Source organism: Capricornis sumatraensis, chromosome 1, assembly GCF_032405125.1.
Source record: "Capricornis sumatraensis isolate serow.1 chromosome 1, serow.2, whole genome shotgun sequence".
Classification (NCBI taxonomy): domain Eukaryota; kingdom Metazoa; phylum Chordata; class Mammalia; order Artiodactyla; family Bovidae; genus Capricornis; species Capricornis sumatraensis.
In genome coordinates, this window is record NC_091069.1 from 13,623,680 (window position 1) to 13,639,169 (window position 15,490).

Here is a 15,490-nt window from a genome sequence, read left to right on the forward strand (position 1 = left end):
TCTTAGCCTTTACCCCTCACTGAAGAGATGCCCGCCAGCGCCCCAGTGCAAACAGACGCCCTCCAATGGCAACAATGACCCACTGGTTGTGGCTGCTTGGAGTACTGTGTCAAGAAAGATCACAGATCCCATGTGGTGTTAGGCAGGACCAAGTGCTGTGATCAGTTAGCAATGTCTGCTATTACTCCGTGCGTGCATGCTCACTTAGTAGTGTTTGACTCTTTGGCACCCCAGGGACTACAGCCTGCCACGCTCCTCTGTCCATGGGATTTTTCAGGCACGAATACTGGAGTGGGTTGCCTTTCCTCCTCCAGGGATTCTTAAACTAATAAATCCAATTCATTCATGTCTATACTCACATCTTTGTGCATGTGTATGCTACAGGACAAAAGACGATGAAATTTTTGTAGACAGGTGAACAAGTCCTTGACAATCTGGGTTCAAGTCAACAGCTGATTTGCAGAGACTCAACAAAAATACTTGTGGAATTAAGGAACAGATGATGAAAGGAGCACAGGATTTAAGAGTCAAACAGACAGACCTAAGCTCGAGTCCTGGCTCTACTGCCACAGCATGAATCTGTGGAAAAATTCTACTTTCCTGAGCCTCAGTTTCCTCCTCTAGAAAACGGACTTAAGTCTAACTTTAAAGAGTAGCTGTGCTGATCACAGGAAACAAAACACGAGAAAGCAATGCCTAGCAGCCCTGTAGACACTCAACCCATCTTTCTTCCTTCCACAAGAGCAATAAAAGAGCCTGCAGAATTTTTTTTTTCCTCATTTGCCTTGCTCAAATCATGCTGTGGTCTGTTTTTTTTTTTTTTTTTTTTTTTAACTCCCTACTTTCCCATCATTAACTCTAGCTGCAGGCAAGTTTATGGAAGGTAGTAACTTGTGTCTATCATTTATCAAGCAGGACACATGCTCAACAAATGCAATGCAGTTTTTTGTCCTCAATGCATTTTAAAAGATTATGCATGTAAATCTGCATCGTGTCTCTACGGCATGACACAGAAATGCTCAGGTTTGAAAAGAAAGCCAGGCACATGTGAAACAGAAAGGAAGTATATAAACACAGGGAGGATTAGCTCAGCATTTTGAAGCTATAAACCTGGGCACTCCATGGACAGCTTCTAAACCAGAGGAAGGAAATGTTTAGTTAGAGCTATTTGTTTAATATATACACCAGATGAGATAAAGGAATTCAAAAGACAATGTAACTCACACTTCCTCACTCTGTCCTTGTAAGGAGCCTCTCTACTAAGGTTAACTGTAGATGTGTTTTTTATTTTTTTTTTCCCAAAACTCACAGAATTTCAACTTGGAGAAATGGCAAAGATGCCTTGCTTGGAAAAGGAAGATATATTCCAATTTCCTAAGAAAAAATTAAGCTGTTAATACCTCCTCCTGCCTCCTAAGATGCTCTGGTGGCCAATCAGGTGCTTCTTCTGTGAATGCCATTTGCTATTTAATAACAGAAGTGGCTGGCTCTGAAAAGCAATCTGCCTGATGAGGTCTTCAAGCTGTGTAATTAGGAGGCTGTTCCCTAAATTGGCCTGCGGTGCCTGTGGGATCAGATGAACAAGGCGGAGAGGCCTCAGTGGTTCAGAGGGGCCAAAAGGGGAAAGAGCTAACAGTTCCCTTTCTGTCCATTTCTCTGCTCCTCGGGAACACCACGAATGAGTGCCTCCCTTCCATCAACCTAATGACAAGTATTCACCCATTTGAGGGAAATTTACTGGGTGCGTCCATGTGTCAGGCATGGTGTTTGGTGCTGGACAGAATGAGCAAGTTGGATATGATTCCTACATTCCAAGCTTATGATCTAATGAAAGGGAGATGGAAAACTAAGATGTAGATAAGTGCATAACTGTTAATAAGTACAATGAAGAAAAATAACTGTGCTGTATAAAAGTGGTTAAGATAGAGGAATAATTGAGATTTTGCGTGGACTAGGAAAGACTTCCCTGAGAAATATGAAAGCTGCGGTCCAAACCACGGATAGTAATTAGCCAGACAAGCGTGATCCATGCAAAGGAAACAGCATATGCTAAGGCCCTGAGGACATTATGGGTTTGGGGAACCGAAAGGCTCGTGGGCAGAGCAGCGTGCAAGGGTGACAGTGCACGAGAGTGGGGCGTCTGCAGAGACAAGCAGGGCCGTTTCACACGAAGCCGTCTAGGCCACAGTCATCTCCTTAAGCATTACTTGAAACCGCTGATGAACTCAGTGCCTGGGAATGACATAATCGAAGAGATATTAATATCTTTACAAGTTCTCTCTGGCTGAAGTATGGAGAACACGACAGGGGAGAAGTGAGTAATACCCCCACAAATATGGGCACATCGGCTGCAAGAGCCCCCTGATTTGAAAGTCTGCTCATAGCAAGGGCTTACTCTTGTCTCTAACCCAGTTTTGTCAAGTCCAGCAGGTTCAACTTTGGTCTCTGTCTTTGGGCTAGAATTACTGAAAGAGACCATCGGAATAGAGACTTCAGATGCCTTCACCTCACATGAACAGATGAGGAAATGGAGACCCAGAGAATGACGCAACCTACATAGCCAGCTGGCGAGAGGTGGGACCACATTCCAGGTCCTCAAGGAGTCCCAATCCAGGTCACTTCTTACTGTACCAGTAAGGAATAGCCTATTTATCTTCCTCAACCAGACTTAAAATCACAGCCTCCAGGTTGCAATGATCTAATGCAACCCACCTTCCAGCCCTGGAAGCACTGTGCTCTGGGCAATATTCTGAATGGTCAGTCAAGTCCCAAACGAATGTGAGTTCCTGGAAGGTCTGCTCCAAATAGGGCTTCCCTGGTGGCTCAGATGGTAAAGAACCCACCTGGGTTGGGAAGATCCCCTGGAGGAGGGCATGGCAACCCACTCCAGTATTCTAGCCTGGAGAATCCCCATGGACAGAGGAGCCTGGTGGGCTAGAGCCATGGGGTCACAAAGAGTCAGACACGACTGAGTGACTAAGCGCAGCACAGCACAGCACTACTCCAAACAATGCAAAAGTCATGAACTGGTGGCCCACGGGCCAAATGTGGCCCATCAATAGATTCTGTCATAGACTTAAAACACACCGAAAAAGGGAATTAGTTATCAACATTCAGCAAAGATAGAAATTGGGGCTATTGGCTTCTTCTGTAAATAAAAATCTTAGTATCTGGTAGTATCTGATTACCAGGTCTACATTTCCGCCTGGGAAGGATCAGCAGCAACTGGGCAAAGGCTGCTCCCTTCAGATAGGGCACACGCTCTACAGTTTACCCCTGCCCCTCCAAATACCCCACTGCCACTACTGTTTGTCTTAGATGGGACCTGTGTCAGTATTCAAATTACTTGCCTGGGCTCTATAGTGTTTGAGTAAAATAGAAAAGGAATCTAGAAAGAGGAAGAGAGCTTCTCTTATCCTTAAATTCCCTTTGTTATGCCTTGTCTCTAGTTTCACCCCAAAGTGAAGGGAATACTTCCTCCTGACTCACTGTAGTCTCCTGCATTACAAGGGAGACCATGGAGAGGGAGCCCTTGAGCAAGGCCACCTTACCTCTGGGAAGCTGGCCATATTCACCAGTATCAGCTGTGGCGACTTCATGGAGATCTGGCTGATCTGGTTGAGAGCAAGCTTCCCATCAGCAGTCACCACAGTGATGTTATCAAGGGATCCTAAAAGGAAAATTAAAATTAGAATTCAGAAGGACTTTTAGTAACCTCACATCTAAGTCTCTATCAATTCAGATTCAACTAATGTTTAGAGAAATATCAATAACCTCAGATATGCAGATGACACCACCCTTAGGCAGAAAGAGGAACTAAAGAGCCTCTTGATGAAGGTTAAAGAGGAGAGTGAAAAAGCTGGCTTAAAACTCAACGTTCAAAAAATGAAGATCATGGCATCTGGTCCCCTCACCTCATGGCAAATAGATGGGGAAACACTGGAAACAGTGACAGACTTCATTTTCTTGGGCTCCAGATGTTTACGGAAGCAGTGGTGCCGTGTGCTGGAAAGAGCTTTGAAATGTTGACAAAACCAGGCTGAAATTCCTTACCAGCACCAGAGTGGCCAACAATCCTGATTTGCCTGGTCCTGCATGGTTTCCTGTGACGCAAGACTTTGAGAGCTGAAACTGCAAAGTGTTGGTCACCCTTCCAGCTATGTCACCATTTACTAACATGAAACCTCAGGCAAGTCAGTCACCTTCTCACTACCTTGGTTTCCAACTCAATTAAAAAATACTTTACAGGATTAAAGTGTCGATTACAACTCAATATAAATAAGCAAATATACAATAGACACACACAAAAAATAAACATAAAAATAGGTACCTCTTACTTAGCCCTTTTCACAACTAGCCTGTAACATTGTATCACTATATCCACTTTACACCAGAGAAAGAAACTTGGGGAAGTAAAATGAGCCAAATCACAGAGCTAACAAAAGGAAAACCCAGCAAGAGCCGAGCCCCAACTTAGGTGTGCTTACTTCCAACTCTGATCAAATCTCTTTCCCTTATCAATGGAATTCAACTTGAGTTGCACCATTCAGGAATCCCCAGGGAGCTTTTAAATTTAGATTCCTGGGTCCCACTCCCCAGAGATCCTGATTCTGTAGGGGCTCAGGAGCCTGTGATTTGGGGGCACTTGTAGTTTTCTTTCAAGATGACCACATGATTCAGACATGCAGCCAGGTTTGGAACTGTTACCTCATACCACCTTGATTTTGGCATTTAGACTCCCTTTAGGAACAACAACAACAACAACAACAAAAACCCACCAATTATTACCACTTCACTGATACCCTGGATCTGAGCTTTGTCCATATCTGAATTAGGGAAAACCTTGGGCAAAGTTTTCTTGTCAAGAAGGCAAGTATATTGTTACAAGACAATAAAAGGGGCATTACTCAAATTCCCTGATTTCCTATGCAAATGAGAACTAGAAGAAAACTTTACCATTCATTTTAAGAATCACTCGAGAACAGCTCATTCTGACACACTGTGTGTGGGGGTGGGGTGGGGCAGGGGTGGTGGTGGTGGTGGTGGTAGTGGTGTCAGTCCAAAACAAATTGGGAGTTGTCCTAGCAAATTGTTAGGATAATGCAGTTTCACACTATGGCCCGAAGATCTGTACAGTACTCAACTCAATTCAATGTCATCAAAAGTTAGAAGGCTGTTGACGCCACTGGCTTCAATCTGGAAAAGTCCATGATTCTGAAGACCAATGACCTGGGTTCAAATACCAACCCTGCCACTTCCTGAACTGTGTGACCTTGGGAAGGTCTCCTCAACCTTTTGGGCGTCTGTTTCCTGATTTCTAAACCGAGCATTAAAATCGTACTTATCTCACTGGGTTGTTATGAGAGTTAAAAGAGTTTATGGAAAGCCCTTATACTGTCCTGGCATATACAAGGGCCCAATACACGCTATTATCATATGTCTCAACTTTCCCCTATATTTTAACCAAACTAACCCACTTACAGTCTCTCTACTAACAGTCCATTCTGTCTTGCCTTAGGATCCTCAGCATACATTTTTCCTTCTACTAAGGATACCCTTCTATGCTCAGATAACTTCTGCTCACTCTTGAACACTCAGCTATCATTGCATCTAATCTCAGAAATCCTGTCTGACCTCTTAGATTGGATTACAAATCCTTTATGAGCTCCAGGATCCTACACATAAATCTATAATAATGATGACCCATCTTTACTGAACACTTCCTAGGGCAAGACATGGGTCTAAATGCTTTCTATAATTTATTTGCTTTTATTATCACAATAAACCTGTGAGACAGTTCCACCATTTTACAGATGTGGAAACTGGGGCACAGAAAATAACTTGTCCAAGGTCACAAGAGCCCTTAATGGGGCCTGAATTCAAACCTAGACCTAATCAACTCCAAAGTCATGATCTTCACCATTCTGCTTTGCTTCGTGGTTTCACACGTTGGTTTACTTGTCTATCCCTACACACTAGGATCTAGGCTCTTGGAAGATGGGGACAATGTCTTTTCTCTCTGAATCTACAGCACCTATTAAACAGCACAGAACAAGTGCTTAATAATGCACTGATGAATAAATAAACGTATGTATGAATGAATGAATGAGAGGACAAGAATGAAGAAACAAACCTGTATTTTAGACAACTATTAAAAGCAATCAATTCTGTCTTCAATCTTGGAGACAGAAATTGCTGGTAGACAGACAGAGGTATAAGTGGAAAAGTGTCTGCTGGTTCAGATAGTACTGAAAGATGATATGGAATAATCTGGCAAAAAAAAAAAAAAAGTAAAATAAAATGAAAGACTGGCTAAGTTCAGCATGTTTCACCCAGTCTCTTCATGGCCCCAAGTTCTACGCAGAATGCTGTACAAACATAACCCTGAAGAGAAAGAAGCAAAGAGGAAATGCCAGCGGGAGGCCTTTTGAAAATGGATCTTAATTCAGCCTTCCTGATTTGCCATAAGAGCCTCTACCACAGAAGTCCCAACGTGGGCTTTTCACCATGCAGTCGTGGTGGTTCCCATTCCCCAAATCCGTATCGACATAAGGCATCAAATCCTTTTCCCTCAATCTGTCCCCAGCGAGCATCTCCCTCAGCCTCACTCCTGCCCCTCATTTTTGCAGAGGTTAACATTTAACAAATTACACTCCCAACCTCTTTCCAGGCCCATCATCTTTTTAAGTTCAACAAGAGTGGAGCTTGCTGGCCAATTTGAAGTATCACATTTCTCCCTGAGCTCCTCTCAAACTGCTCTCTGGTTTCGGCTGCAGAATGTTAACAGCCCAGAAAGCACAGGGGAGACAAAGCACTTTATCAGCTTCATACCTAAAATAATAAGCAAGTTTAAAATAAACAGTTGGGAGAGATTGAATGGCACGCTCTACTGTCAGCAAAGGCAAAAACGCCCCAGTCCAGGGTTGACAAATGATAGAACGGTCTTCTGGTTTCACATTGGAGCTCACCTCTGATGTTTCTGCTGGTGTTTATAGATGGAGCTATAGATTTTTCACTTAGTTTTCTTAAGAACAAGTTCATGAAATATTTTCCAACTTTCTTATGAACTATCCCAACCAAGATGTGAGCGGGAGCAGCCCCAGCTCCCACAGATATTTTCCGAGGGGGTCCAGGGCTTGACTCTAGGATGATGACAATTTCCAAAAGGCCAATTTAATAGCAATTGGATTTTTCCTGCCTGCCTGCACCATTAGCTGACAACTCACTTCTTCCATCACATCTGCAAACAGTTCTCCTAGACAGTTCTGACATTTCCCACTTAGAAAAGCCATTTTCAGGAAGTTATTAACCCAAACGGAATCTTCCTGGTCAAGCCCAGGGGTATAGAAATGTCTCAGGTGGGCATGTCTGCAGCCAGCTGGTCCCTGGTAAGGGATAAGAATGGCCAATTCGGACCAAAAATGGACAAATCAGACCAAATATTTCAGTTACTATGAGACTAAATATCTACAAGTTTTTAGAGTACAGTAATAATTAAAGTCCCATTTTCTGACAGTATGATTCCATGAGAGCAAAGATCATACCTATTTTTGTTTACTGGGAACCAGCACAATGACTAGTTCATAGCAGACAAGTATTTGCTAAACAGATAAATGCAGTGTTAATACATGCTGGGCACTGTACAAGAATCATTACACATGTTACCTCACTTATTTTCATCCCCATCCCAAAGCTAGAAGGTGGGAATTAGACAAGGAAACTGAACACCAGAGAAGTAAAGTAACTGCCAGTGGTCACCAATTGATATGTAAAATCCAGTTCTGCCAAAGCAATGTTCTTGCCACCGTGCCCCTCTCGAAAACACAGGTTCACTCACTAACCTGGTGAAGTCCTTATGCTGACAGTCTTATTGAAATTATCCTTGAGTGCTTCTATCACAGACTTCATTTCTTCATCTACTTCTTCTAAGTTGATGATGTCCTCAACCAAGGCAGTGTTAAGATTCATTCTGGTTTGGGACTGTCCTTTCCCTTTAGCTACAAAGTCAACATTCAGTGAATTTAAAAGGAAAAAAAAAGCATAAATAGAGACAATAAACAATGAGTTAAGGAAACGAGAGACACAGAAAATACATTAATTCATTTAAAACTGAATCCTAAAACAAGGCCATGCACAGTATCTGATGGCTGGTACAGACAGAAAGAACAGCAGTGGTTTAGCAACATGAACCACCACCAGCGGTAGTGACAATGGCTTATATTTTAGAAAACCAACAATATTGAGAACTGAGTAAAATTCTAATTTGTATCTAAACCATCATAGTGATGTTTCATAAGCTATACTATATATATGCATATCTCACTCCCATGAGTAATACAAATATTCTTACATTCCTTTACATAGGGTGTGGGAAGAGAGAAAAGAATAAAAACATTTAAACACTACTATCTTATACTTGTTTATTTATTAAATATGCAATATTTACTGAGATCATTCATAACAAATTTCATTAAACACCCACAATAAGTTAGATACTGTGCTATCTGTATACCATATTACAATTTGCAATGCAATTTCAAGTACATTCTTCTATTAGAATTCAAAGCAGCTCTTTGACATAGGAAGAACAGAAATTATTATTGCTCCCATTTTACAGATAAGTAATCTGAGGAACAGCTATTTAAATGTTTTGCCCAAAGTAACCAACCAGTAAGCAGCAGAGTGATTTTTTTTTTGAACATTTATTTGCTTATGTCATCATCTTGCTTGAAAGCTCTGAAGTTAACAGGCTAACGGCTTAGAATTCTCAGAACTGATGAAAGAGCTGAATTTTCAGATTTGGAAACAGTTTCAAACAGGATATTAAAAGCAAATTCATACCTAGACATTTTTGTGAATGCAGAAAACCAAGGACAAAGAGGCTGTGAAAACAGCCAAAGAGAAAAGACCAATTACCTATAAAGGAACTTATGCCCATCAGTATCAGAAAGTTATATTAAAACTAATTCACATACAAATACAGACTCAAAAGCCCTAAATTAATATTAGCAAACCAAATCCAGCAACATACAGATTATGGAGCAAGCAATGTATGTGCACATTACACATAAGAACAATGAGGGCTTATACCAAGAATGCAAAAGTGGTTTAATATCAGAAAAGGCTATTAATGTTGAGCCACCACATTCATAGACTGAAAAAATTTTTTAAATGCTCACTCAATAAATGCAGTAAGAGCACCAAAAAGAAAAAATTAATACCCATTCAAAACAAAAACTCTTAGCAAAACAGGGACAGAAGATACTTGCTTAAAAGAGAGACTACCAAAAAATAAAGTGAACATAATTCTTGATGTTAACACATAAGAAGTATTCACTATAAAGTCAGGACTAAAACAAGGATGACTACTATCAATAATCACTTTTATTCGCATATAGCTGATTTGCTTTGTTGTACAGCAGAAACTATCATAACATTGTAAAGCAATTATACCCCAATAAAAAATCACTTTTATTAGAATTATATTAGAATTCCTAGACAATGTAGTTGGAAGGAAAGGAGAAAAGGAGGGAAGAGGGATGGAGGAAAGAGAGAAAAGAAATAAAAGGCATGAGGTATACAGATTGGGGAGGGAAAAACAAAGCTATCATTAAATATAGGTATTTTAATTATCTACATAGAAAATCCAAAAAAATACACAACGGTTCTAATAAAAGAGTGCAGCAGAGTTGCAATATACAAAATCAATGTATAATTATCAAAAGTATTCCTATTCACCAGCAACCAAACAGAACACATAATTTCTGAAAGACATAAACTTAAAGCAATGACTCTTGCAAAAAATGAAATAGAATATATTTTTGACCTTAAGGCAGGGGAAAATTTCTTAAACAGGAAAAAAAGAGCACTACTAATAAAAGAAAAATATTGACAAACCGGACTACATTAAAATTAAGAACTTCTGTTCATCAAAAAAAAAAAACCATGAAAAGGTAATCATTATCAGCATTACATATATATGCAAAAGTCTCGTCTTTAGAATACATTAAAATTCTTACAAGTCAATTTTTAAAAATCAGGTCGATTTTTTTAAATGGGCAAAAGACTAGAAACAAAGAGGATATCCGAATAACCAGTAAACAAATGAAAGGTGCTCACTATCACTATTCATCAATGAAATACAAATTAAAACCATGAGATATAACGGCACATTCATTAGAATGACGAAAATTAAAAAGGCTGACCATACCAAGTGTTCACAAGTAGATAATGGGTAATTAGCAAACAGAAAACTAAAACACCCTGGGGAGGAGAGAAGCCTGACATGACCACTCTGGGAAACCACATATTCTGAAACTGAACTGAAAGTTATATACACATGACCCAAGGCTCAGGAATCCTTCCTCTTGGTATACACCCAGTAGAAAGGCAAACTTATGGGCACCAAAATGCATGTTCACAGTAGCATTATTTATTTTAGCTCAAAACCGGAAGCAACTCAAATATCCATCGACTACAGGAAACACACATAAATCACGGTACACACATTCACTGGGACACTGTAAAGAAAAGTCAAATGTACCAACAACTACTACAGACAACAACATGGACAAACCTCACGGGTAGGCTGTTATCAAAAGAAGCCAGGCATGAAAAGAATCCATTCTGAGTTCAAAAGGGGCAAAACAAAATCTGCAGTGTTGAAGTCAAGAGAAGGGGTTGTCTTTTGAAGGGAGAGCCTTGAAAAGGACAAGAGCAAAGCTTCCAGAGTGCAAGCGATGTCTATATCTTAATCTGGGTGATAGTTACACGGTTGTATTCACTTTGTGAAAATTCACTGAGCACTGACAATTTATGTCCATACTTTTTCTGTATATATAACTCAAAAGTTGACTTTAAAAAACATCATATACCAAAGTGCCAAAACATGATGATAGTCTAGAAATAAATCCAATTGAAGAACTGTGTAAGATCTATATGGAGAAAACCTGACAATATGATTATAAACGTCACAGAGAAGAGAAAAGGCCAAGAAGAAGAAAAAAAAAAAAAAGCTAGTGTGTTCTGAAGGGAAAGATCTGTACCACCAGATTCAAGACGTTATGACAGTGATTCAGGCATTAGGGAATTTAGTGCAGGGAGAGATGAGCAGTTCAACACATCAAGAGCTCAGAAATAAATCATACATATGAAGAAACATAACATATGACAGAGGAGGCATTACAGATCTGGGAGTAAAGAAGAGTTTTCCCTAAGTGAGGTTAACTTCCTCGGTGGTCCAATGGTGAAGAATCCACCTGTCAACGCAAGGGACACAGGTCTGATCCCTAATCCAGGAAGATCCCCCACACGCCGAGGGGCAACTAAGCCTGGGCACCACAAATACTGAGCCCATGCTCCACAAAAAGAGAAGCCTCTGCAGTGAGAAGCCTGTGCACTGCAACCAGAGAGGAGCCCCCAGTCGCCTCAACTAGAAAAAACCTGGCGGAGTAACGAGGACCTGGCACAGCCAAAAATAAATAGACGTTAAAATAGTTTAACAAATAGTAAAATAAATAGACTTTAAAACAGTGAGGTTGACACATTATTACTCATTTCCAAAAGAAATAAGATTAGATTCCCTTTCTCATATCATATTCAGAAATAAATTCCGTTATGGATTAAAGACCCAAATATGAAAAGTAAAAACCTTCAAAATATTTAGAAGAAAGTACAGAAGAAGAGATTTATGACTTTTGGATAGATGAGGGTATCTTAAATAAGGCCGAAAAAGCACAAATGATAAAGGAAAGAACTGAAAAATATGACTGCATTAAAACTGATGTTCAATGAAAGATATTATAAAGTAAAAAGGCAAAGTAGATACCCCTAACATATACATATTGACAAAGGATCAGCATTCTTAATATAGAAAGAATCCAATAAATCTAAAGGAAAAAGTCAAACAACCAACTTTTTAAAGAGGCAACCCAAGAAGATAAAAGCTGGATATGCAATTAAATATGGAAAGATTGCAGCTACCAGGCGCACTAGATGCCTGCAGTGCGGTGGGCACCCGGATTCCAGCTCTGCCACTAACTGGATATGATCACAGGCAAAGGTCTTACACGTGGACCTCAGCTTCCTCACTTGCAAAATGGTGAGACACGAGGCTCACTAGGTACTTAGAAGAATTTCTCCACTGGGTAATTATAATTCCCTCAATGGATAATTTATAAAGATCAAATTAAATTATTAAATGTATGTGAATTTAAAAAATATATAAAGCAACCTACACATCAAAAGTTACTACCATTATCACTATTAAGTGAATATACATTTTCTATGCATTAATGCTTTTCCAGCAACTTGTTAATTTTCCTGTTAACAGGAAAGGAGAAGGTCTGTGTGAAACCATAAAAGAAAAGCAATGGGGAAAAAACATTCAGTAGCATATCTCAAGGATCATCCTGGCGAGTGAACTCCCACGCTCACAGCTGCAGGTATGAACAGCAGGTCTGCTTGACGATGTTCTGTCACCCATTCGTTCCTTCAACAAAACTTTTTAATAGATACTATGTGTCGGGCCCTGTCTGCTCCTAAACAAAAGACATGGATTGAAAAAAAAAAAAGACAGAGGTGGAGATTTTCCTCACAGGGTCCAGTATGGAAGACAGAACAATAATCAATCCTACAATTAATTAATTAATGAGTGCTTTGCTAAGTACATCAAAGATAAAATAACAGTGTGCACAAGCGCATGTAACAAGGGAACTGACCCAGCCTAAGAGGTCAGGGAAGGCTTTCCTGAGGAAGCGACGTTTAAGCTGAGACCTGAGTTATATCAAAGTCTCATTCTTGGATGACACAAGCCATTAAGATCATCCATCTAAATCCTCGGCTCTCATGCGTCCTCACCCAACAAACTTCTGCTTTTAATTTTACTTCCAACACAGATCTTCCTGGAAGGAGAAAATACGTTGATCCCCGTCCCAAGTATTCTGGCTTGCTTGGCACTTACACCTCTAATTCTAAATCTAAAACAAAACAGTCATTTTCTGAGCTGTGGCAACATATGGGGCAGCATGGAAGTGGGAAAACAGACCCTCAGCTCTAATACCATATCTGTTCCTGTGACCTTTCAAGCCTATCAACTGATCCACCTGAGACATCACTTCTTCGTGAGGCACAGGGAGAAATCAGAACATCTCTGAGATCTCTTCCAGCTCTGATCATTCAAGGGCTAAATATAACACAGGGGCGAGGAGGTCACGTCTCTACCTTTGGCTTTCTTGGTAGCAAAATGACGGACTGGTACGGCGGCATAGGCCATGCATTGCCCACGGTCATTCTGTCTTCCTCTCACTGTCTGCAGCGTGACTTCTGAAACAGGTCTGGTCAAGGCTGCAAGGGAGTTGCAAAAGGCAGGGTGGACCAAGCGGAAGCACCTTAAACCCAAGGCCATGACTGAAGACAATCCTTGTGAACATTCACTAAAAAGAACAAGACAAAAAGGAGATCTAAGTAAAACAGACTCTATTGTTAGTGTAACTTCAGAAAATAATCTGTACCAGTTAGCAAGCAAATCCTATCAGCAGAGCCTACCAATCCATTTTGACTTGTGTGCTAGGTCAGGGGTTCCCAACCCGTACCAGTTCGTGGCCTGTTAGGAACTGGGTGGCAGGACAGGAGGTGGGCGGCAGGTGAGCCAGCAGAAGCTTCATCTGTATTTACAGCCACTCCCCAGCCCTCGTGTTACCGCCTGAGCTCCGCCTACTGTCCGATGAACTGCAGCGTTAGATTCTCACAGGAGCACAATGAATGTAATGCGCTTGAATTACCCTGAAACCATCCCCACCCCCTGCCCAGCTCCGGTCAGTGGGAAAATTGTCTTCCACGAAACCAGTCCCTGGTGCCAATAAAGGCTGGGGACCGCTGTACTAGATAACTTAAATACATTATCTCCAGCCCTCCTCCTAACAGCTGTACAAGGATGTATGATTAGCCCCATTTTATAGGACAAAGAAACTAAGGCTCACAGAGATTTAAATATCTAGCTCACAGTCTGTAGGACGCCAAATCGCCACGCTCTTTCCACTACAGCAAATGCCAATTAGTACACAGGGAAGAGAGTTAAGTAAATGCATAGCAGCCTAAATCCTTAATGATGGTAATTAAACCCTTACAGGAAAAAAAAAAAAAAGCACAAAATCTTGATAAAGTTACACTATGAAGAGTAATGGCAGAGCACTGAAGAGAATTTTACATAAAATCATTTCAACAGGCATAAAATGACTGGAAAATTCACACAACAGCATTTAATTAAAATTTTCTTTGGTTCCTTATGCACTGATTACCAATTAGAATGCACTTTAATGTGAATCTGAAGCATGGCTGAGGTTTGAGGTCTTCCATGTAACAGAACTAAAGCTCTGGAAAATGCCACCCTCCTTGGTGTTAACACATGTTACACACGATCCTTCTGAGGTTTTTGACTGTGGAAAGATGCTAAAGCCTACAGCTACCCCTGGGATAGAACAACAATACTAACTTATGGGCAAATCTGGGACCTCCCTGTTGGCTCAGTGGTAAAGAATCCGCCTGCCAATGCAGGAGACACAACTTTGATCCCTGGTCCGGGAAGATGCCCTGGAGAAGGAAATGGCAGCTCACTCCAGTATTCTTGCCTGGGAAACTCTATGGACAGAGAAACCTGCTGGATCCATGAGGCCGCAAAGGCTCAGACACAACTGATCAACTAACACACATGCACACATTACCGTCTGAGTAAGAGCATGGGCTTTGCAGACAGATCTAGAATCCAAGCCCATCTCCACCGCTACCCAAATGCCTCTGAACATCACTGCACCTTGACTTCCTCAACTGTGATAAAATGGACATAATTATAGTTATTTCTTAGGGTTGGGAAAAATAAATTAGTTAATGTAAGTAAAATATGTGGCCCACTGTCTAACAGACAATAGGAGTCCCCCCTAAAGAGCATCTATTGACACCTATCACCTTTCCTTTCAAAAACTTCCATGCCAGAGTCAGACACAACAAAGAAATCTTACATGTCGTTACTAAAGTACAAGGAAGCCAAGAGTCAATCATATCTGGATACGAATTTCAACTTGTGGCTATTCATTTCATTTTCTGGGCATCATTTTCCTCATTTGTAAAGTGAGAAAAAAACAATCCTGTTTTAAAATAAAGTGAAGTAATGAACGCATGTAACAACCAAGTATAGTGCTGGGAATATGGCACCTGCTCTAATTATTACTTATTAAGAAAAGCAAATGAGTTGCACAAAGGTAAATAATTTCTCCCGATGGAATTTTTAATAGCAAGAGATGCTAGATTTCAATGATCGGTGTATGATGTCAGTAAAAGCAGATCTAGATAAAAAAATAAAAAATGTTTCCTCTTTTTAATCATTATCAATAGCTACTATTATCAGAGGTCAGGCCCAGCCTGCTTGCTTTACCCATAGTATTCATTTAATCCTCTCAAAAATGCCACAAAGAAAAGTATAATAATCTCCTCTTTA

At 40.5% G+C, this 15,490-nt stretch overlaps 1 protein-coding gene across 1 annotated transcript in view; it reads right to left on the bottom strand.

Annotated features, from left to right (window-relative positions):
• MRRF (mitochondrial ribosome recycling factor) overlaps window positions 1-15,490 on the bottom strand; it is a 56,093-nt gene that overhangs the window by 37,006 nt on the left and 3,597 nt on the right. The window contains exons 2-4 of the mRNA XM_068977815.1: window positions 13,222-13,433; window positions 7,842-7,997; window positions 3,552-3,670 (exon numbers count right to left, since the gene is read on the bottom strand). Of these exons, the coding sequence (XP_068833916.1) occupies window positions 3,552-3,670; window positions 7,842-7,997; window positions 13,222-13,405 (459 nt within the window). The 5' untranslated portion in view covers window positions 13,406-13,433. The remainder of the gene's footprint in view (window positions 1-3,551; window positions 3,671-7,841; window positions 7,998-13,221; window positions 13,434-15,490) is intronic.